The sequence below is a fragment of the Apodemus sylvaticus genome, chromosome 5, assembly GCF_947179515.1.
Source record: "Apodemus sylvaticus chromosome 5, mApoSyl1.1, whole genome shotgun sequence".
NCBI lineage: Eukaryota > Metazoa > Chordata > Mammalia > Rodentia > Muridae > Apodemus > Apodemus sylvaticus.
Window position 1 is genome coordinate 46,352,481 of NC_067476.1, and position 25,156 is coordinate 46,377,636.

At 39.4% G+C, this 25,156-nt stretch overlaps 1 protein-coding gene across 3 annotated transcripts in view; it reads right to left on the minus strand.

The window, feature by feature from the left end:
- Ttc21b (tetratricopeptide repeat domain 21B) overlaps positions 1 to 25,156 on the minus strand; it is a 71,905-nt gene that overhangs the window by 23,029 nt on the left and 23,720 nt on the right. For all 3 annotated transcript variants that reach the window (XM_052182606.1, XM_052182605.1, XM_052182604.1), the window contains 11 exons: positions 23,752 to 23,881; positions 22,964 to 23,121; positions 20,890 to 21,111; positions 20,079 to 20,317; positions 18,350 to 18,422; positions 17,787 to 17,897; positions 16,727 to 16,865; positions 11,857 to 11,963; positions 4,046 to 4,234; positions 2,560 to 2,670; positions 1,587 to 1,668 (listed from right to left, as the gene is read on the minus strand). In XM_052182606.1, coding sequence (XP_052038566.1) covers positions 1,587 to 1,668; positions 2,560 to 2,670; positions 4,046 to 4,234; positions 11,857 to 11,963; positions 16,727 to 16,865; positions 17,787 to 17,897; positions 18,350 to 18,422; positions 20,079 to 20,317; positions 20,890 to 21,111; positions 22,964 to 23,121; positions 23,752 to 23,881 — 1,561 coding nt within the window. The remainder of the gene's footprint in view (positions 1 to 1,586; positions 1,669 to 2,559; positions 2,671 to 4,045; positions 4,235 to 11,856; positions 11,964 to 16,726; positions 16,866 to 17,786; positions 17,898 to 18,349; positions 18,423 to 20,078; positions 20,318 to 20,889; positions 21,112 to 22,963; positions 23,122 to 23,751; positions 23,882 to 25,156) is intronic.

Sequence of the window (25,156 nt, forward strand, 5' to 3'; positions counted from 1 at the left end):
GCAAGATCCTCAATGCATCCTCAAGGGTGATATATTTTAGAATACATAGTGAGAAAGAGAAAGAAGGAAGACAAAATAGGCAAGATTGAGAAAAACATGCAGCAAGCCTCGGGTGTGGGTCCAGGTCTTTCAGTACTGCTGAAGCACATGGCCTTACATTGTCTTTACATTGACATTATGAATAGATTTAAAATAAAGACACATAAGCAGGGTACAGGGAGTTATCTCACATCTCTCAAACCCATGTGAAAATGTAAGAAGTGATGGCATAAGGCCATGAGCTCAGTGCTAGGGAGACAGACAGAGGAGGATCCCTAGGCCTTACTGGCCTGTCAGTCTAATCCGTGAGTTCCTGCCCAGTGAAACACCATGTCTCTAAAGAGATGGGCAGCTTATTGAGACTGATGCTCGAAGTTGCCCTCTAGTATCCACAAGGCCCTCTCCCCCAATATTCCCCATCTTTCTATCACACATAAGCATCAAAGCACATATTTTAAAAATCATGAAAGTAAAAATGGTGCTGTTTGAGAGAGGAAAGGTATTAGGGCAACAGAAGAGGTTAACAGAAATGAGTATGATGAACTCACATTGTATACATATAAAGTTGTCATAACAAAACCTCTTACTTTGCACAATTAATATATACTTGTAGAAAAGAAAAAACATAGTTGTATACAAATGCTCCAAAACGGCAAGTGGCCTAACTCAATTAACAATCAACTGAGTGCAAGAAATGCAGTTGTTAAGTAATGAAAACCTAGTAGAGAGGAGACCCACGTGACACAAGAGGGCTTCTCTACTAGAAACTAATGTGTGAGCGCAACATGGCCAATGACAGCTTGAACCTACTCACCAGGTTCAAGATTCAGGTTCATATTCTTTAAAGAACATATAGAAAGAAAGATTAGATAATTCTTCCATAAGAAACAGAACAGTGAGAGAGAATAAAAACCGAGTTTGAAATGAGAAAACAAAACGAAGGCAAACAATGATGGGGGCTTAGCAGGAAATAAAGGTAGGGCTGGGCAAAGGGAGTAGGAGAACATGATTAATGTGTCTGAGAGTTATCACTGCAGGGCTGTGTGCTGATCAGGGAAACTGACACCAGAGAGGAGAATCCATGGAGTAAAGGTGGCCACGGGGCTGTGTGTAGTGCACACAGGGAAAGGCCAGGGACAAGCGGAATCACACGTAGGAAGGATGAGGTGGGAGTGTGGTGTTGGGGACTGGGAATGGGGACTCTCTCAGTTTGGAGTGCAAGGATTCGGGTAAGAGGACGGAGGGCAGCAGCAGGGTTGCTCGAAGTCTGAGGAGACAGCTGGAGTGCTGGTCACTGAAGTAACACAGGGGATTGACTGCAAGACAACCCATCCAGGCTGTGCTCACAAGTCACCAAGAGATGAACAGATAGTGGGGTTTCCCCTGAAAGCTACTTGAACTACTTAGACCCAAATGTGGGACTAACAGAGTCGGAGTCAATTCACTACTTCTTCCCCAGCAGTTTACAAGATAAAAAAGCAAAACAAATACAACCTAAGGAGACAGGAAGATGATTATATCTGAAGAATTAGTCAGTGTGCATTTACCTGGTTTTCGTTCTAAAAGCTGCTGCAAATGAAAAACTGCTTGTTCGTAGTCCTGTTTTCTGAACATGAGGTCAGCCATCAACTGTAAAGATAGGCAGGTTCTAAAAACAGCATCACACATTTTTTACAAAGTGTAGTCATTTAGTGAAGATTTAGCACTATAATGATATTTATGAAAAAACAGGAGGAACAGAAATTTATAAAAATTAATCAAGCATGCAAATCAAATGCTCTGCTCACAATTTTTAGTCCCCCAAAAGTTTCAAGTAGTGGCATGAAAACAAATGTGAAGGCCTGGAGAGATGGCTCAGTGTTTACAAGAGTGCACTGCTCTGGCAGGGGACCCAAGTTCAATTCCCAGCACCCACTAGGGGCAGCTCACAACCACGTGCAACGCCAGCTCTGGAGACCCCATGCCTCTGATGTAGGGCACTGCCCTGAGGGAGGTGCACACCCCTGGTCCCTTTACACTATACATACAAATGGGGAGCAGAATCCTTAGAAACCATTTGAGAGGCGTTTAGGATTCCATTGTGCTACTCTAGTGACATGCCTCAGCACACTCAAGTGACCATGAAAGGAAGGAAAACAAGCTTAAGTCCTGCATATCTTAAATGTGAAACATGCAAGACCTGCCAAGATTTTCCATGTGCCAAGACACCTTACACACTACTTAGTTGTACTAGTGAGCTTAAATGAGCCGTATGCAATGTCCCCGTGCAAGATATTTAAAAGCTGAAAGAAGGTTCAACCCATGTAAGAACAAACCAAAAGTGGGAAACAGGCAACCAAGAGTGGCACAGTGACACAAGGCTTTGTTCTTGTTGTTTCCTGTGAGTCCAGACGTTCTGCTGTGCCCATGTTAGAAATACATCACTCTTCCAAAAGCAAATAATAGCAAGACCTCATCACCTAGTAACAGCTCTATGGATAAAAAGTGAACGTTCCTCACAGAAAATACAACTCAACTGACCATGGTGGCAGGTTCATTGTCCTGGTCCCTCTGGAGAAGCAGTGCGCAGTGCCGCAGGGAGGCATCAAGGTCTTCTTGGGCCAGGTATAACTGTGCCAGTTCCAACATTATCTAGGCAGCAAAACCAGGAATAGTCAGAAACTGGTTTCAAAATAAAGTGAGAAACTGTTTGGGTGAAATTAAACTTTTGTCTGAATGTTACTGCAACAAAAATGCCATGCACAGCACACAAGATGAGAGACTGGAGCAGTCTTCGCTACTGTCTCTGCAGGAAAAGACAGACAGGCAGGTGATAACTCACCAGAGACAAAAGGTGTTGCTGATTTTAAAGCAGCATACAGGATTTTAGTGCAAACTTCTGTGAAAGGACCTCTAAACATGCTTTCTCATTAGGAAAATGAAAAGGGTCAGCTAGGTAGACAGTTGCTAAGACTTGCTTCTGAGCACCAGTGTTTCACTTTCTTAGCCACCACTGAAAAGGTGCCTGCTTGTGTATGCCTTAGCAAAGGCTATGCCATCAGTGCCCAGAGTCACTAACGTCCCTTTCACAGTCCCAGCACCAAGGAACTACTGATATACAGATGCTGGAGTACATGTACGGCACTGGCACTGCTTACCTAACTGAATCCAACCACCTACCCTGAGATATCGGGGACTGAAAAACAGCTATACACTATTAAAATAGAGATGGATATTAAAGGTAAAGAAATTGTAGATTTGGTTTATATTACTTATTCCACTACAAACTGTGTATCTTTGTGAGTGCATATGTGTGTGTTTATGTGTGTAGATGTTGGTGCTCCTGTGCAGGGGTGGGGCCAGAGGTCAACATTAGGTGTAGTACTCTATCACTTTCCATCACTTGTTTTGGTTTAGAGACAGGGTTTCTCTGTATAGCCCTGGCTGTCCTGGAACTCCTTCTGTAGACAGGGCTGGCCTTGAACTCAGAAATCCACCTGCCTCTGCCTCCCAAGTGCTGGGATTACAGGCGTGCGCCACCACTGCCTAGCTCATCACATGTTTTGAGACAGACGCTGACTGCCCAGCAGCTGCAGCACTCCTCCTCCTGTCTGCCGCACTAGTGTGGGCCGGTGTGTGCTGCTGTGCCCAGCTCCTTACAGCCTCTTGGTGAATGCGAGGGATCAGCTGGGCTCCTCGTGTGTGTGTGGTAAGCATTTCACTGATGTGCTGGCTCTGCAGTCCTCCAACGTTCAGCACCACTAGGTTGTTTTCTTTGGTTTTGCATTGCTGGAGACTGAGCGCAGAGCCAGGCACAGGCATGACAAGCACTGTACTGTGCAGATTCTCTCCTAGCTCCACATGCACCCTCTAAATTTTCCACAAACATGATTGCCTTTTTAAACTCGTTTTTTGCTGCATTTATTTTCAAATCTTTTTTATTAATAATGCAATAGGGCTTCTACATCTGAGCAAATTAGATGGTACCTGGAATAAAGGTATTTACCCTTGTTACAACAGTACTGACCTTACTATCTGTTTCACAATGAACCAGGGCCTCTCTATAAAATGTAATTGCTTTTTCATAGTCTCGCTGAGCAGCAGAGTGTTTTGCAATCTCTGCACAAATTTCAGCTGCAAAGTGTTTCTGTGAAGGAACTGCATCTGGCTGCTCCATCTGAACTCGCTTCAATATCCGAGCCTGCAGTTCTCGAGCCTGGAAAAAAGCAAGCGTTAAAACACGAGAAAGAACTGGGAAAGGAAAAGATGCCATTTTCAACAGTTTACATAACAGTATATTTGTACTATAAGATTTATATGAGTGTTGGTGGTCTGTGACAGAACAAGCCAATCCTCCTGCCCAGCAAAAAGAGCCTTTTAAAGATCTCAAACAAGGAGCTACTTGCAAATAAGCCAGCAGGCAGTATCTGTCCAACCAAAGAACTGCAATATTGAGTCTTTTCCTACGCTATAGGGCTGAACACAGAAAAAAAAAATCATCACAAAGGGAGCACAGTGATGGAACAATTAGGAAGATCCTTAGATATTATTGGTAAATAATTATAAATGCTAAATATAATGTAATAAAAACTCAATATTGGTAGATTACAAGTAACAAGTACATTACATGTTGATAGTTTATGAATTAATTAAGTATTTTTCTAAAACATGCCAATACTAAAAACCAACAAGACTGTTGAACTTAATCTTTTCCAATCTTGGGAAGGTATCAATGATTCATTCACACAGGAAGGAAACAAAACACACAGCTAGTTATCATAGTTAGTAAAGAAGACATATTGGTGTTATAAGATATAAAAATGAACAAAGAAATGATTCCAAGAACCCAAAACTCCTTGAGGCAACCTAAAGGTCTAGTGATGGGTAATCAATCTCATGATGGGTAATCAATCTCATGATGTGTAAACATGGACCTATGCTATGCACAGGCACCGTAGATTGAGGTATCCTAATTTGCATAAGAATATTCAACAGGCTGTTGGATTAGAAAAGATGATTTTGGGTCATACTTCTGTTCTGTAGGGCATTAATAAGTGAGAGAATGCCTTCCTTAGTGCTTAACAAGTACAATCTAGCCATAAGTTATTGACAATCATTCATGCTGACACATTTAGCAAATACTGAGTACCTACTGTACACCACACATTAAGCTGGGCATAGGGCATTGCTTCAAGGATGCCTGTCAAAATGTTGGTTGACAATTTATATTTGATGTATATGATTTATAACATTTAAAATTTTCATTTTTGAATCACCAGTTTAGAGGGTTATAACAGTCTTTTAGAAATGAAATTAGTCATAAAACATGCATCTAAATTATATACAGCAAAGAGTAATTTTCTTTCATGAAATTTTAATTTTGCTTACACTGCATATGTGTTTGTTTTTTTGTTATATACATAGGTATCTATGTGTTTATATATGCATATACATGTACACACACACATATATATGTATACACACATACATATACATATACATGTGCATATACATATACATAGAAAGACATAAAATTGTCCCCAGTAAGAAAGAAAAGAGGAAAAAGGAAGTACAAACAGTATTTGCTACAGAGGCTCATGGCAACTGCCTGAGGAGAGCTCTCTTTAATGAGTTGAACCTTGGAGGTAGCCTCAGTTTATGGCTGCTTACCCATCTTATTAATAACACCGCCCTCTTTTTTTATTTTATAAAAGAGAAATGTATCAATGTTGCAGCGGCTGGGATGTCAATACCAGGAAGGCACAGTACCAAGCCAGGGCCTTCTTCCTCTGTGCCACCCTATGGCAGAAGGTGAGACAATCAGGGAGTAGGAGGCTGATAAGAAACTTTAAGTTTTTTCCTAGTCTAAGTTAATCCACTCATGATGGCGAACATTTTAAACATCCTTCATAGGTAGAAGTCCCAGCTCTGTTTATTAATAACTAAATTTCTAACACATACTTTCTAAGAGACACAGTTAAACCATAGCAGCTATTCCAAACACACATAGGTTTGAAGTCTTTGATGGTGGTCATGATTCCCATGACCAAAACCTAATAATGCAATATTGCTTTGTCTTATAATCTCAGTAGCATGTGATAGTCTAGAAGCGTCTACTTTGTACCTTTAAAAATCTGCTCTACAGACATACTCTGAAAACTTGACTATCAGAATCACCAGCTGAGTATAGAAATGTTAATTTGTAAATTCCCACATGATACTGCTACCAACAGAAACTATGCCTGCAGATTGTAAAGCCTATGAAGCACACTACCAGTTACTCTTGCATCTTTATTTTATTGTGAAATAACTAGGTAGGGAGTATTATTTTTTATATCTATTTTAAGTTATTTTTTATTAAAACATTTAAAATTAAAATGATTACATAACTTCACTCTTCCTTTTCCCCCCACCAGCTCCTTTTGTATTCAACCCCCACTCAAACTGGTGGCTCCCTTTTCTTTTCTTTTTTATTTTATTCGATATATTTTTATTTACATTTCAGATGATTTCCCCTTTCCTGGCTCCCCACTCCTTGAAAGTCCCATAAGCCCTCTTCCCTCCCCCTGTTTCCCCATCCACCCCTTCCCACTTCCCTGTTCTGGTATTGTCCTCTACTGCTCCACTGAGCCTTTCCAGAACCAGGGGCCACTCCTCCATTCTTCTTGGACATCATTTGATATGTGGATTATGTCTTGGGTATTTCAAATTTCTAGGCTAATATCTACTTATCAGTGAGTGCATACCATGATTGATCTTTTGAGACTGGGTTACCTCACTTAGTATGATGAGGTAACCAGCTCCATCCATTTGTCTAAGAATTTCATGAATTTATTGTTTCTAATGGCTGAATAGTACTCCATTGTGTATATATACCACATTTTTTGTATCCATTCCTCTGTTAAGGGACACCTGGCTTCTTTCTTGCTTCTGGCTATTATAAATAGGGCTGCTATGAACAAAGTGGAGCATGTATCCTTATTACATGCTGGGGAATCCTCTGGGTATATTCCCAGGAGTGGTATAGTGGGGTCCTCTGGAAGTATCATTCCCAGTTTTCTGAGGAATCACCACACTGATTTCCAAAGTGGTTGTACCAATTTGCAATCCCACCAGCAGTGGAGGAGTGCTCCTCTTTCTCAACATCCTTGCCAGCACCTGTTTTCTCCTGAGTTTTTGATCTTACTCATTCTGACTGGTGTGAGGTGAAATCTCAGGGTTGTTTTGATTTGTATTTCCCTAATGACTTCACCCAGGAGGAGTAGGAGACAGGAAATCATCAAACTCAGGGCTGAAATCAATCAAGTGGAAACAAAAAGAACCATACAAAGAATCAACAAAACCAGGAGCTGGTTCTTTGAGAAAATCAACAAGACAGATAAACTCTTAGCCAGACTAACCAAGGGCACAGAGACAGTATCCAAATCAACAAAATTAGAAATGAAAAGGGGTATATAACAACAGAAACTGAGGAACTTCAAAAAATCATCAGATCCTACTACAAAAGCCTATACTCAACACAACTGGAGAATCTGGAGGAAATGGACAATTTCCTAGACAGATACCAAATACCAAAATTAAATCAGGATCAAATAGATCACCTAAACAGCCCCATAACCTCTAAAGAAATAGAAGGGGTCATAGAAACTCTTCCAACCAAAAAAAAAAAAAAAAAAAAAAAAAAAAAAAAAAAAAAAAAAAGCACAGGACCAGATGGTTTCAGTGCAGAATTCTATCAGACCTTCAAAGAAGACCTAACACCAATACTCTTCAAACTATTCCACAAAATAGAAACAGAAGGAACCCTACCCAACTCCTTGTATGAAGCCACAATTATGCTGGTACCAAAACCACACAAAGATCCAACAAAGAAAGAGAACTTCAGACCAGTTTCCCTTATGAACATCGATGCGAAAATACTCAATAATTAATTCTTGCCAACCGAATCCAAGAACACATCAAAACAATCATCCACCACGATCAAGTGGGCTTCATCCCAGGGATGCAGGGATGGTTCAATATACGGAAATCCATCAATGCAATCCACTACACAAACAAACTCAAAGAAAAAAACCACATGGTCATTTCATTGGATGCTGAAAAAACATTTGACAAAATTCAGCATCTTTTCATGCTTAAAGTCTCTTGTTTTTATTGTTACATACATGTATAAATACACACATATATAAATACAACCTGCTGAGTCATTTTGATGTGGCTCCATATTCAGAAGTTCTGTGATTTGAATAATTTTTATAAACTAAAAGATTTTTAAAAGATATGAAATTTATGTAATCTAAGTTTTATCTTTACATTATCTAAACTTCCAGAAAGGCAAATAGTGGACCACTGTGCATCTCAATTGTTTCGTTATTTGGAGAAACTCATTTATAAATGTGTGTGTGTGTGTGTGTGTGTGTGTGTGTGTATGAGCCAGAGATAGTGAGGGATGTGCGTGTCTATAATCTATGCATTAGAAATCTTATCCAGAATTAAGCTGTGCAGTCAACAGATAATGGACAAGAGGCAAAAGTTAAGTAAGAACCCACTGGGCCTGCACACTCTCAAACACAGAGTAGTTAACACTTTCAGAAGAAATGATTGATTCATACAGGGAATAGGAAGATCAGTGAAGGACAGACAGGAACAGCTGTTATAGTCTGTCAGTCCTAAGCAAGAGGAAACTAGGCATAAGAGATGCCTTGTGTGCTTCTCTGGGATGAGGTAACAGAAGAAAAGTACTCAAGTCTTACCAATGGCTAAGTCTCAGATCTCTTTCTTAATGTTTGTTTATTAGATCTACTGCTTTATTTTCTTGGGCGGGAAGGGTGTACATGTGGGGGTTAGTTCTCTACCCTACCGTGAGGCCTCGGGGCATCAGATTGCTTATGTGGTGACTTGCAGCCAACTACCTTACTCCTGTGTTAAGCCATCTCGATGTGTCTTGCCTTTCCTTTTCTAGCCATTCGATTTTGCATGTAGTGTACTGTCAGGAGCAGATGGTCACACCAGGGAGGATGCCATTTGCTTAATCACTGCTAAGTCATAAATTGGTATTCCAGAAGACCTTTGCCATCATACCTCAATTATCTGTGCCAATTAACAGCTTAAAGTTTTGAGACTCAATGGCTGTGGATAAAGGTAAGGGAGCTACAGTTGGTAGCATCATGGACCCTGGTAAGGAGGAAACTAGCTTTGCTGAGCTGTGCTGCACTGTTTGAATGCTAGATTATATCAGGTGACACAGGCAAATAAAATATTCACCAGTGATGGTGGATTCTGCAAGATTTAAAACCTCTTATGATAATTCTGTAATATACAAGAACGTACTGTAGATATCTAAATACTATATATTTAGATATCTGGAAATCAGGGACAGAAGAGACGTGCCCTCAATGGTTAAGAGTACTTGCTTTTTTGCAGAACACCTGGGTTCAGTTCATGCCTATACTGGCAAGTTTTGTGTGTCAACTTGACACAGGCTGGAGTTATCACAGAGAAAGGAGCTTCAGTTGGGGAAGTGCCTCCATGAGATCCAGCTGTGGGGCATTTTCTCAATTAGTGATCAAGTAGGGAGGGCCCCTTATGGGTGGTACCACCTTTAGGCTGGTGCTCTTGGGTTCTATAAGAGAGCAGGCTGAGCAAGTCAGGGGAAGTAAGCCAGTAAGAAACATTCCCTCCATGGCCTCTGCATCAGCTCCTGCTTCCTGATCTGCTTGAGTTCCAGTCCTGACTTCCTTTAGTGATGAAAAGCAGCATGGAAGTGTAAGCTCAATAAACCCTTTCCTCCCCAACTTGCTTCATGGTCATGATGTTTGTGCAGGAATAGAAACCGTAACTAAGACACTGCCATACACATCAGGTGACTCACAGCTGCCAAAGGCTCCAATTCCAGGGGAACAAATGTTTTCCTCTAGATTCCATGTATGGCACCTGCATGCTCAAGATGCATATATAGACAAACAGGCACACATGCATACACATAAATAAAAAAAATTAACTAAGAAATAATTAGAGATTATAGGGAGAAGTAGACAATTGGTAGAACATGAAAGAAACTATTAAATAAAAGTACAGGTGGTAGAAAACATGTATGTATAGCTGTACTTACAGAATATGCTGAGTTATTACATAATTACCTACTTGTACGAAGGAGTCTTTGTTTGGCTTCAGAGTGAAATGAATTGTGTGGTGTTAACTATCAATAAAATGTCAAGCAGCCAGGTTGAAAGGGATGAGAGACAGGATGGGAAAGGCAGAGCTGGAGTCAAGGAGAAGGGTAAGCCGAGAGCATGCACCACAGTCCACACAACTCCCACAGAACACTGAACAAGGCACGAATAACGGAGCATGAAGGGAAAATGAACTGAAACAAACAAACAAACAAACAAACAAACAAAAAACCCAAAACGAAACGAAAGTCAAGAAAAGAGAACATGAAGTTTTAAAATTTCAAAATGAAAAACCAGTTGTAAGATGGTAGACAGAAGTCCAAATGTAATCTATATTAATGCTGTGTGCAAGCAAATGAAATATTTGCTTTGTAAGAATTACATGCATGCAGCTGTCTATTTTTCATTTTGAGAGAACATCTCAGTAGGTTCATCTTGGAGGCTGGACTTCATCTTGCTATGTACCCCAAGCAGGCCTTCAACTTGGGGTTTCTTCCTTCCCAGTTTCACAAATTGTGGGAACTATAAACTTGTGCTACTAGAACTGGTAATAAATTAAAATGTCCCAATGGGAAAAAAAATGTCCCAGTGAACAGATTAACAGAAAAAAATTTTCAGAGCACATATAAAGTACTGATCGTTGGCCTTCAGATCCTCACTGTAAGGAAATGGACACTGAACGTGGAAACATATTCTGTGCAAACAAGAACCACAAAGAAGCAGAGTCAGGCAGAGCGATGGTAACCTGAGCAAAGTGCTTTCGTAGCAACTCTGTCAGGCTCATCCTGACGGAGAGGTACAGAAGTAAAACAAAAACTCACTCCACAGTTATCTGACTGCCACACATGAGCCATGGCATGTGCCACCTCCACAAAGTCAACAGTGGCACTGGAATATGCTGACCACTCCCTACTGCCAGAAACCCAACACCAATGTCCACAGAAACTAGTTCTCAAACTCATCGGTACTGAGAACAGAAGCAAACGTCAACAAAGCTCAAATGATTGGCTCAGGCAAAGTATGGCGCCGGCACAGTGCAACTACAGAAGTCAGGACATGGTCCCCAAACCTGGCTGTCCCAGACCCTGGTGGTTTGGTTTTCATTTTCAAGTCTGCAACAATTTATGTTTATAAAAAAAATTAAAAAAAAATTTTTGTTAAAGCCATTAAAAACATGTACATATAATTAAGAAGGAAACTGCTTTTAAAAAATTCTAATTGGCCTCGTGTAGTTTAAAAGCAAGTAACCATTCAAGGTAGCCAGAGGAACAGAATGTGATTCATTAATAATATTAACCAGAATAAGCCTTTGTGTGATTATCAAAATGGAAGGCAAATAAAACTAAAAATATCAAGTCTATGAAAGATACCTTTTCATGGTAGACAGAGGCATTCAGAAGATGCCATTGTGCTTGACAACTGAACACATTATTTTTAAAATCATGACCTAAATTGACAAAAGAGGAAAATTTAAACGATCAGTGTGAAATCTATTAAAGTTGTTGAATTAAAAAAATAGTTTCTATAAAGGAAGTTTTGAGGCTTCGATGGTTTCAAAATTAAACCATCTTTAGATATTGAATCATTATTTGCTTTGATAAATCTGTAAGTATTGGGCCAACAGAGAGTATTTTCCGCCCTCTGCCCAGAGGCATCCACACTGTACCTGCTGTAATGCGGCAATTGCGTCGCTGGGTCTCTCCATTTTAGAGTAAACTTTTGCTAGAAGGACTTGGGAGCGCCCATCCACCATGAGAGCCGACAACTCATTTACTAAGAATGGAATGCAAAGGGGATAATGTCATCTCAAGGAAATATCTGTATTTCTCTGTGTTAAAAAGGTCTTTAAAAGATATTTAGAGTGAATAACATAAAATTTCAGACAGTTACAGTACAGCCAAATCTTTAAAAAAAGGATTTAGAATAGTAATTGACTTAAGAAAATGTAGAGAACTGCACAGTAACCAGCATTTGTTCTTAGATATTTATTAGTAGGTAATCCCATCACTCATAACAAGACTGAAAATTTTCCTTGTGTAAAGATATCTATTGAAGGCATTAAAATAAAACAGTACAAACTTCTTTATACATCTTGCACCTGTGGAGGTCAGAGCACTGCTTGTAGGAATTGGTTCTCTCCTTCTTTCATGTGGGTCCTGGAGTTAAATCTCAGGGTATTAGGCTTGGCATCAAGTGGTTTTACTAGCTGCCCCATCTTACTGGTTCATTAACTTGTTTAACATTTCAACCGGAAAGGAGTGTTTTATTTTATAATGAATTTAATTAACAAGTCTCGGTAACAAAAACAGTCTAGCATGAATAAATTTCCAAAGATGGTGGTTTTGTCACAGTTACTTTATAGTAAGTGTGGAAGCCCACGGTAGCCATTGTCTTTGCTCTGGCCCAATTAGAGGGGCAGAGTAGGCGGGGCTATAAAAGAAGGTAGCTGGATTTATTCTGAAAAGTTTCAGATTACTCCTGGATTCAGAGGCTGTAGCAGAAGTGTGCAGCAGAGGACAGAATCAGGTGGGTCAGCCAGCTTCCATCCTAGTCCAGGAGAGACAAGGGGATAGAAAGCAGAAGCAGAGTAGTGGGAACGCTGAGACTCAGAGAGGAGCCATCAGCTGCTTGAACATAATGAGGTAGAAGCCAAGAGTTTGATTCTTACCAACTACAAAAGGATGAGAATGAAAAGAAATGAGAGGAGGGTTCCATGGACACCACACTGGGGAGCTGCATCAGAAACTTAGGTTTCTCCAGGGTAAGTTAAAGGCCTCTGTAAGAAGCCAGATATTAGTCTTTATTAGCTGTGGAAAAAGGAAGCTGTGAGCTGTAGGTTACTGACTTTAAAAATAGGGACAGTTTAAAGCTAACTAAAGCAATAACATACGAAATGTGTGTGAAGGTGTGAGTATGCTTCAGGCTGTATTCAGCAAACATTCAGTGAGCATTTCCTACACAAACACAACACAGGAAACATATATAAAATACATACTTATATCTTTCCCTACAACTTAGGCCTTTTTGTGTTTATTAGCGAGATTTGACAGAAGAAATCACACACTAAATATATCCATAACTGGGAGGATTTATGGGTCAAGTTTACTAAAGCTAAACTAAGACCATTTGGGGTTATTAGGAAGATTAGGGTAGACTCCTCTTACAGATGGAAACATACACAGTGGTAGCAAAAGGAAATCAATGGAATGTGACAGGATTTTCTCTGTCTAATTACATTAACAAATTAGTGCAGCAGGAGGCCTGTGATTGGACAGGGAAGGGAGGAGGAGCTAAGAATTGCAGAGACAGAGAGGAGAGAAGACAAGATGGCAGTAGATAGACAGGAAGGAGAACCTGAACCAGCTTGGCTTTAAATAGCCACAGTTAGGGTTATGATATCATAGAGGTTAGAATAATTGGGATAATTTGTCTAATCTAGGTGGGTAGCTTTATCATTATCAATTGGTTCTGAAATTATTGTATTGGCATCTTGTGAATTGAGAATTTATTGATACAAAACTCTCATTGGTTAATTATAAGCTTCAAGAGTTTTGATGTACTTGGTTATTGGAATGTGGGACCGCCGATGACAGGGGTTTATGGCTGAGAAGGAACTAGTAGAGCCAGAGACAAGTAAAGCAGAGCTGGGAACACAGCGGTTGGTCCCTGTGAGGGGGTGTGGGTGTGGGTGTGGTTGTGGTTGTGGTTATGGGGTGGGGGCATAGGGACAGCGGCAGGACTGTGCCAGGGCAGAGAGTTGCCGGTAGTCGTGCAGGAAGCCTGCTGGTCTTATTTTTAATATTTCCCGCAACAATGGAATGAAATTAAGTTTCTTACAGAGTCATATATTAAATATTTATTAGGTATCTATTAAGAAAGAAAGGTGATATTTGAATAAAACAACTAAATTTAAATTGACTATCCATTTTGAAGATGCTATGAAAGAACACCTATGTGGTTTAAAGTTAATTAAAAATACAATCAAAAAGGCTAGGTAACATCTTAAAAGAGTTTTCTAACACTGACTAGGAAAGTTTTTTTAAATACAGTAACTTAGAAATCAAAGAAGGATGATCAGGCACAATAAATAAACTTGGTAAGGAACTACCAGCCCCAGCAAGATTACCTATCAGATCAGCAGGCAAAGGATTAAGGGTCAAGGGGACACATTAAAGCAGACTGTGATCCATAAGTAGTAAAGATAACCACAGTCATCACAGAGGTGCGTATTAAAGCAGGGCTGTGTTGTAGTCTCACAACGACTGCTACACAGTACTTGGGCATGTTTATCTTTAGGAAAGTATAAGCTTTTAGTCAAGGTGGCTCATGAATTTAGGCAGCTGAGAGGAGGATTGGCATGAAATCTAGGTTAGCCCGAGCATAGAGTGCAATCATCCTTCCTACAAGGCAAAACAAGACAAGAGAATAAAGCAAGATTCAATTCTTGTAAGTACACAGGGTGTACAAACCAAAAACTTATTTCAGTTTTTTCTTATTTTTCTTCAAATACTAATCAATACTAATACTCTGCAAGTAATATATTCTAGCATGTATATGTTTGAAATAGAGGGCTGTATTTGCAAATAAGGAAAGAAATTATAAGACAGAAATTCACCACTACAGAATTTCACATATACTATAACCTATTGTATATGTGCACATATACAACTGTATATATAAACTGTATACATGTACATATGTATAACCTGTCATGTGTAGTCTAGTGTGTACCGCTGTCCCTCTGTTTCCTGAGGGACTGACTGGCTTCAAGCACATTGGGTCAATACCCAAATCCATGGGTATGCAAGTCTGTCATGAAGGTGATGCTGTATTTGCAAACAACATGCACATTTCCTCTGACAGCATTTCAATCATTGCTAGATGACTGATAACACCCACCACAGTGTAACGTTACACGAATAGCTCTTCTAGGGTGCTAGCTAGGAAATAGTGACAAGAAAAATGTCTCTATATGGTTAGAGCAAGAACAGCTTTTCTTTGAAATATTTATTTGATCCATGGTTGGCTGGGTCTGTGGATTCCTGAACGTTTGAATGTTAACTGTAACTGTGTATGCATCTGAAGAGACGGGAGTAGGCTAGCTTGGGAAGTACGCAGGTGTTAATTGCAGTTTTCTCTAGTGAGTGGGAGAGAGCAAAACTTTCACTTACTTCAGCAATCTCTAAATTCTGACATAAGTAATAAATAAGCACTGCATTTTACTAAAAATCTTTTAAAAATCTTAAAAAATAGACACTGGATACTTGTAAAAATATGTGAAAATATTGGAAAATTGTAAAAGCATAAATGTTTTTCCAGCACTTTATTCTTATAAACTATAAGCAACTGTTGGGAGCGACGGCTCAGCAGTAAAGGCGCTGCCAAGCCGCCTGCCAACCTGAGTTCAACACTGGGCCACGTTTCCCAAGCTGCCCTCTGACCTCAGCACCTGCCTACCCAATGGCATGTGTGCAACCCTGCAACACACACTACAAACCCAAAAGTAGATTAATGTAAACAAACTTAAGAACCAAGGATTAAGATAGAAGCGTATTAGTTGTCATGTAGCTTATGGTACGAATGTGGCAAAGCAAAATAGATGCTTAATAATACCAGTAAAATTAAAAATGTTACCAAGTTATAAAACAGTATTGCTGATAGTATGAATGTACTGGTATCAGCATATATTTCCTCACATTCTATATGGATAAAATTGCTGAGTAGGTAATAATTTTATTAAATAGGAAAATCACAATGACCATATTTGTATAAAATACAAATACACAGAGAATATATATTTAATCACACTCTACCTAAATGGAATGTGATAAGAAGAGAATAAGCAGAATTTATGGAACAATAGCTGATTTGTGTATTATTATACTTTTATAATGTCTGACATATTTTTGTGTGTGAATGTGTGTATGATGAGAGGGCACAGCCAATGTCAGGCCACCCTAACCTTTGCGACAGGGTCTCACTGATTCTGGACCTGAGTAACTCGGTCAGAGTAACTGGCCAGGATCAAGCAGGAGTCCTGTCGCTGTTACTTTATCTTTGAGAGGACAGGTACATAGTGTGCCAGGCTTCTGAAAACCTGTCTAGTGTCAGTGCTGGGGATGGAAACCTAGGTCTTCAAGGAAGCACGTTACTGTGGTACTACCTCTGCAGCCTCCCAAGATGCCCAAATTCTTTTTTTAAAAAATGTGAAATTTTTATAAGATAAAGATTATAAAAGCGTTGATGTGCTTAAATACCAGTAATTGTGATTTACATATGACTTATTTATATTATTTTGGGAATTTTATAATTTGTTCTTTTTTATAAAACAATGGAGTATTTATTAAATCTGTCATTAGACTTAAAGTCCACCCATTTGGTAGAACTGAATTCTGAATGAAGGAAAATGCAGATGAACTTATACAGCCAACCACATGTAAATTGTTGAGAACATCAATATATAATTATTTATTATAAAAATAAATAGGCCAGGTTTATCACGTAATTTTTTTTTCTAATCAGAAAGACTTGCATACCAGGCTCGTGAGCTAGAGAATGCTGGAGAACTTTCTCTGCTTTCTCGTACAGCTTCAGTCTCAGCAGGAGCTCGGCCAGGTCGTAGCAAAGGCAATTCTGCTGTCCACTTTTCAGAGCAGCTTCATAATAGGTGATTGCCTAGTCAAAGTCCATGTCAGTTAGGTCTAAGAAAGCACAGAGACTTCATACAGCTAAGGCATAAGGCATAAGGCATATCTGTACCTGGAAATAATCTATAAAGCACGTACCCCTGCTGTCAGTTAAGTATGCCACTTTTCTTAGGAATCACAGACCACATAGTAACTCGCATCTTTTTTTTTTTTTAAACAATAAAGGGATAATGAATTGTACTTGGCAAATATATTTCTCCAGAGATTATTCTAAGGTAAGCAAGCTTTCTCAAGTGCATCTGCTTTCCTAGTTGGCACACATAAACTTAACAATGACCAGGAATAGCTAAAGAGTACACAGTCAAGGAAGATTGGTTATCCTTACTAGAAACAACAACTACAGAACAACTGCCTTGAAGCACACAGCTTGACCACACTGGCACAGCAAGAAGGAAATGTCTACACTATATTACACTGTATAGTACACAATGTGATACTAGTGAGTTTATGGCCATTATCTGGTTGCAAAGATCAGATAATATAAGATCCTTTTTTTTTTTTTGTTTTTTGTTTTTTTTTGGTTTTTTTGGATTTGGTTTTTTTCAAGACAGGGTTTTTCTGTGTAGCCCTGGCTGTCCTGGAACTCACTCTGTAGACCAGGCTGACCTTGAACTCAGAAATCCGCCTGCCTCTGCCTCCCAGAGTGCTGGGATTATAGGTGTGCACCACCACTGCCTGGCTGAGATATAAGATACTTAAAGTAAAGGTAGCATCAAAACAATCTCCACAGAGTGCAGCACTGGAGAAACTGAGTCACCAGGAAAATCTAACTTGACACAAATATCAGTTTGCTCACCCAGCTGTGGATGATGGCTGCTGAAGGCTTCTAACTACAGCAGGTCTCTATCAACCTGACCCAATAGGTGTATCACACACTGGAAGCACTTACCTTTGAGTAATTGTGAGTTTTGACAAGGGCTTTCCCAATTTTCCTTGCCAGTGTTCCATCTTTGGGGTTCTGATTTAAGGCTTGCTCATAGGCCACTATGGCTTCTTCAGGCTAACATTGTCAAGAGACAAACGGCAAACTTTAACAAGCAGTTTAAGTGAACCCATTAAAGAACAATGTTTTAAGAACGTATATATTGAACAATATAAAAGTATACAATTTAAGTGACCTTAAATTGGCCAGATAATCCTCATTGTAATTAGACCCACAATGATCATTCTAGGCAGTCATTATAACAGTCAATAAATCCCTTTCCACCTCTCTGTTTAGAGGACACTCCCATACTTCTAGGACCAACTCGATTGGATATAGGGCAATCATTGAATTAAAGTCAAGATTTTAAAAATACTATAGAAGCTAATCTTTTATTGCTACCATCGAAACTCAAATATTAAACATGATGAAAAAGTAAAATTCCATTTAACCAACAGTTACACTTATTTCAGGGTTCTATAATTTTGTTTTGTTTTTAAATCTGAGTTCTGTAGAGTTAGAAAATTTACCTCTTGAATGTTCATGTATGCATCACCGAGGAGCAAGAAAGAGCGGGGGCTGGGCATTCTCTCAGCAATTTCTCTGGAATTAGACCAATACGACTCAGTATACTGAAAACAGGCAACATTTACAAACCAGTAAGATAAGACGTCAGCTTATTAAACTCAAGCACAGGGTGGCCCTCAGGATATAGCCAGGCATGGAATCTTGTTAAAAGCCACATGCTGTACATGTATACATTTCCTATACTGAAATCCACTTTTCATCAACTCTTTCCATTTTGTGACCTGCATGGAGCAGAGTAAAGGGAGACAGCAAACATGAACTCTCCTGTCCCAGGACTCCCTCCCAGGAGGAATAGATTGTACTGTCCCTCTGTACAACCTGGGCTCTCATCTTCAAGGAAAAATTATATGATGAACTAACTTAAGAATGCCAGGTCTTTTGCTTCCATATCTGCTGCGTTATTTATTTGCAGCAATCAGATTAACAAAGTCTTCCTGCTTCACTGTTCAGTGTGCTACAATTACAACTTTACAACTCTTTGTTGGGCTTGTTGTGCAGTATTAAATATATCTTGTTTAACTGACTGAAACATCTATGGTAATTATCACTTCAACTTTACACATGATGCCAAGAGTTCATGTCTATAGCAAATGTATCAGATTTGTCTGAAACAAACCATACATTTCATTACTACTTCACAGCACATCTAGAAGAAACTAAACCTTTTGAGTTTTGTTTGCTTTTCTGCTTTTGGGTTTGTTTTTTGAGACAGGGTCTCTCTGTGCAGTCCTGGCTCTCCTGGAACTGACTCTGTAGACAAGGCTGGCCTGGAAACCAGAGCTCTGTTTGCCTCTGCCTCCCGAACTGCTGGGGTTAAAGGCATGTGCTACCACAGGCCTTGTTTTGCTTTCTAGAGGCAGAAACTGACTACAAAGTCTGACTGGCCTGAAACATACATAGGGCAGGCTTCTCTCAAATTCACTCACAGCAATCCTCTTGCCTCAGGCTGCTTAATGCTACAAACCACCATACTGGGCTCTCTTACCTCCAGCACTTAAGCTTCCCCACCCCCAACAGAAGGCGCCGGTTTCTCTGAACACTCAGCACTTACCAAGAATCTGAGCAAGGTTCTTGGTTAGAACAATACTGATGAGCTGGGCTGACTTGTCTATTCACTTCAGCCACACACTGAGTGTGTCTGTGTAATTACTGTTTCGTTTGTGCTGAGGAAGAGCGACCTATGCATGTGTGTCCCAGTACCTCTTACAGCCTCAGTTTGACAAAACTATCAAAGCTATGCTCACTCACAAAAGAAAAGGTGAATCCACACCTTGGAGCCTGCAGCACATTAACATATTTTTCTCTTCTACAGCAGATACACCACATATTAATAAATATGCCTGTCTACTCCCTGGATCCCTGCTGTATAATGTTATCAGAGTACATCTAACCCTTGTTTTTTTCTTTCCCCAAACAATCTAAATTTTTGATTTAGATCATATCTAAAGTGAGCATTTGATGAGGAAATTTGAGAAACTAGGGGCCACACACTGAAGCAACTGTAGCTCTGCTTTAGGGTAAACCTGTTGATGAGAACAGTCCTAGGCAGGAGGAAGATGGTTGCTTCCAGACAAAGATTTGTAAAGAATTTGTGGCATGCATGACAGGTCTAGAAAGCAAGCATGTGGGTTAATTTCAGGAGGGAACTGTGGGATGCAAAGAACTGCTTACCTGTAACAAGTGATATACAACATTTTCTCTTTCCTATGCTTCAAATAAATATCTGCCATTTTTTCTTTGGCCTCTATAAAATAAGGCTGTTCCGTTGTGACATTTCGGAGCATGCTTAGTGCACGCTCTGTATCTCCTTGGGCCAGAGCCAGGTCTGCATTAGCAATCGTGACACGTAATTCTTCACAAGTTCCAGAAAACTCATGAATGGCATCCTGTAAAACCTTTGCTGCCTCATGCTATAACAAAAAATGAAAGGCTGTTCAGAATAGGCAAGGAGTTACCCGAAGAGAGGACTCACCTCTGAAACACAGCGACTAATAATACGTGTCAGGACATTCATGGTATTTAAAAATAAACTGATACATTTTTATGAAAAGTCTGCAAATTTAAAGAGATTAAAACCAGGTGAGACTATAAATTTTAATTAAATGGCTGTTTTGTTTGTTTGTTTGTTTACAACCAGAATAAAAAATCCCTGCCATTATTCTGGAAGAGAACAATAAATTACATGACTGCACTTCATGGTGGCCAACAAAGGCGCACTGAGAAAGTCATCCAGGAGCAAATAACATTTAACTTCCAGGTACTTGCAGAATCCACATTTTAGTGAAAAGTAAGGAAAAATAAGTTAATGAAATTTGACAGTTGGTCAAGGGACTTCTCTATATTACATACATATATGCAGAAAATTATTCAACTAGAAATATGTATCTATATATTCCATGTTACATACAAAAGTAGGGAGTTAGTCCAAATGCATACACACAAGCACACACACATAGCGATCCTCCAATCTTAGTCAATGTACCTGCTCTCCGTTTAAGCGGTGAACCTCCACCAACTCCAGAAAGATGGATAACCGATGGCTGGCATCCACCTCGGTTCTGTGCTTGGATTTCGAGGAAGCTCTGCTTCTCCTCATCCCTGGTAGGTTCATTGCCATGTGCAGAGTTTTAATTGCTTCTGCTACTTCTCCCATTTTCTTTTGTGACTGTGCTTTGATTAAATGATATAAAGGGTAGTCTCTCACCTGAGAAACAAATTAGTAACAGTTCTTTGGAGTGCACACAATGGAAATCAGAATTTATGACCAATCGAATAGGATGTGAAGTTCTGGACTGTAGCTCATTTGTAAGCATAACCTCAAAGCATGTTTCTAACCTCTTTTTTTTCATTTCCTAATCATAATTTCAAATTAAAATTTCATTAGAGGGACTTGCAAATTATAATAATAAAAAAAATTCACATACTGAAATTAACCAGACTCAATGAAGCATACAGTTGGGAGACTATATTTATTCTAACATTCAGGGAAACTGTCAATTCAGCCTCTTCTTTCTTGAATGTTAAATAGGTAGAACAACTGTTTTGTTGTTGTTGTTTGTTTGTTTTTTCTTTTTCTTTTCCTTATAGGCTATCAAAACAGCATAAATTTGGATTTTCAGCAAAGGGATGTCTTTATTTGAGGCTCCTCTAGTATGTCTCTTAGATTAACAGAAAAAAAGTTTTCATTTTTGATCTTTTAACTTTCAATACTAAATGTTTCAAAGTGTTTTCATTAAACACTGGCCTTTCCTTTCAATCCTACCCCAAAATACAGAATAAAGAGACTTCTACTGTATTTCAGCTGTAAACAGGACAGAGAGGACATGGAAACAACTAGAATGAGTAAATAAAGAAAAGCCAGCGGAGACACGACTCAGTGGGGTGGCCACCAAAGAACCAAGGAGCCTAGTCCTCTGTGTGCCAGAGGCTGTGCACCCTTAGGACCAGAGAACACTCACACTTTACTCCTCCCTAGGGACTGGGGCACAGGCCATGAGTGGAGCACCGGCTGCCCCTCCAATCTAGAGATCTACTGTCCTCTGAAAAAGCAGGGATAAATGCAGACTCTTAGAACTTGATTTCTCTAGCTCATATGATGGTTTTCCCATGGGACCTGGGGTGAGTCACTGGCTTAAGGCTGCCTTCCATGAGCCTTAAGTAGTGCTAAAAACAGCTCATGTTCACAGAAAGTAACCGAAATTTCCTGGATAGTAACAAGTGTTTTTAGAGCTTCAAACTACTTATTGTTCATTTCCAAAATTACTGTGTATTCTCTGACAGTGAATCTAAAAAGAGACTATGGGAAAATAATTCTAGGAGGTTGTGGGGCTCTTAATAGTACTCCTATTACTTGGGAGGCAGAGGCAGGAAGATTGCTGTAAGTTTCTTGACAGGCTGGTCTACAAAATGAAACAAAGGCCAGCCTGCCTCTAAAAATGAACAGAAAGAAGGAAAGAAGGAAAGAAAGGAGAAAGAAATAAAGGTCCAAGAAGAAAATGAGCACTATCATTTACTAACCTTATCCATAAAAATATTTGGTATGTTTCTCCATGGTCTAAAATGATTATATGTATAATTGCTACATTTAATTCTCACTATAACAACTGCTATTCTGCAAGCTGTAGAGAAAGAAAACAGGCTTAGAATAAGTAGAGTCTAGATATCGAGCCCTGAATTTTCATTACCAAACTCATATGAATTTATTTTGTTTTTGGTGTGTGTGTGTGTGTGTGTGTGTGTGTGCTTTCTAATGGGCTTTCTATATTATCCAGGCTGGCCTGGAGCTCCCAGCCTCCAGATTACGTACGATTACAAGCACCCCCTGCCAATGAAATTTGATATTATGGTGGTTGTGTTGGGGCAATTCACACAAATCTTCATCTGTATCAAATACACCTGAATTTTTCTTCTTATTTCTTGTTATTTCAAAATTCTATTAAAATATTTTCTGCCAAAGCACTTCAATTTACATGTAAAATAATGAACACATACACATTCATTAAAAGTTGAAGGTCAGTGGTAGGCCTTAGCCTGGCATCCTAATCTGGAATACTTACGTTAAAATTGTAGCTCAGACAAAGCTCAAGCGACTGAGAACACAGCTTGACTTTGTCTTGGGACAGGTACACCTGTGCCATCAGGAGGTGAGCCTCTGCATAGGAGGGGCTGTGCTCCAGGCAGTGCTGCAGATTGTTGTATGCTGCCTCGGTGTCACCTAACAAGGGAAGCAACACCGTGAGGCTTCAGCACTGAGATGGTGCCCCAAAGGACCCAGAATACAAGCAGTGACATTTGGCTGTTTAAAGTCTCTGCTCATGAACCTTGCTCTGTTCCTAGTTCCTACTTGTGAAAAGTAAAATTAACAAAAGAAGTAAGTGGTTAAGCAAGGCCTTCATATGTAGTGGTTTAGCTATTACCAGCTGGTATCACAAGAGATTTTAGATTACTAAGTCTCTGCTCGATCTCTTTACAATACACCTTTGGATCACTAGAGCATCTACAACCTACACTGTAATGTTTCTGTTCATTCTCAAATACACTTTTAATGCTTGGACAGATTCTCTTACTTGCTATTAGGTTTTCAAGTGAAAACTGTTTAAGATTAAGAGAGATTAATAACAATTTATTAGGGTTGCTTATACGTACATGGGATATGAAACAAATCTAAAATAGCAGGTTTTGAATTTTGGTTTCAATTTCAGATTAAACATACACATTCCCAGACAAAATATACATTGTATGTCACTGTTCTCCCTGGAGAGGAGTACAGAACCTATTTACAACTGTCATTACCAACACCACAATCAAACTCCTATGTTATTTTATGTGCTAAGGCATAGATCACCTGACAAATATTTCACTTTGGCCATTAGGAAGACAGCTTGTGGAAGACCTGGTACACTTCTTATAATCGTTTCCAGGACTGAAGAACAACGTCTGAGAACTGGAGAAAGAGGCTGTCCAGGACCTGCAGGCTAAACAAAGCAAATTGGATAATTTTCTAAGTTTCTAATTTTATGTAGCCAAGATTAAACACACCTTAATTTTAGTGTGACTGATATAATAAAAGAACCTAGTGGTTTTTATTAAATTTCTCTTAGGTTTTTGCATACTACCTTTGCTATATAATTGCACAAATATTAAATTATTCTTTAGTTCATCTACGAACAGACTTACAAATTATTATTAAGTTCTATACAGTTAATTATGGGATTGTTATGTAATTAATATTTTGATAACATATGAAAGTAGTTATCAGCTCAAAATTTATCAGAGAAACACCTGTTGAAAGAAAAGACAACTGAGAGATACTTCTTGCTCAGATTCTCTGCATCGGTTCTTTTGACCTGATAGATGATCTTCACCATCACCTTCAGATGATGAACTGTCATCTTCATCCTTCAAGTCAGTGACTGTGTTCTCTTACAGAAGATTACTCTGATTATGGACCACATAGCTTACAATAAAGTCTCACATCTCTTGTCCTATGCTGAGGCACAGAACATGTTCCCAAAAAGATACTCAAAATATGACTACTGCCTAAAGTATCCCAACTTCTTCAAATTTCTACAACACATATTCTATAATAGTTTCCCACCCAGGGACTCTTCTTTAATGGGTCTTTATATATCTTCAAGATCAGAGTTTTATACTCGTTTAAATGGAAACTATGGAGATTCTTTAAACCTGTTATAATGTCTAATATTGACATTTCACTTGCCAGGATCTACAATAACCTAGGAGACAATGCTCTGGCTGGCACTCCTAGATTGGGCTAATCGAGGTGGGAAGACCACCCTAAACGTGGGTCAATCCATTCTCTGGACTGCAGTCCTGGGCTGAAGACAAAGGAAATGAGTGCCACCATTCACCTTTTCTGCTTTCTGATCGGCCATCGCAGATTCCTGCTCTACCATGTTAGACTCTGTCTACAAACTGTGGGCCCAAATACACAAACCCTCCCTCCCTCCCTTGTGCACTCCCTCCCTTCCTCCCTCCCTCTCTTCCTTCCTTCCTCCCTACCTCTTTCCTTCCTCCCTCGCTCCCTCCCTCCCTCCTTCCTTTACTTTTGTTGGGTATTTTGTTACAGCAACAACATGAGTCATTAACACAAATATTTCTCACCAGAAAAATAAAGTAAACATGGTGGTAACTATCTAATAGTAACCTTGCCCCTTGTTAATACTAAGAATGTTTCTCTCTTTTTTTCTTCTATTTTATGTTGTTTGTTATATTTTGAGACTAGGCCT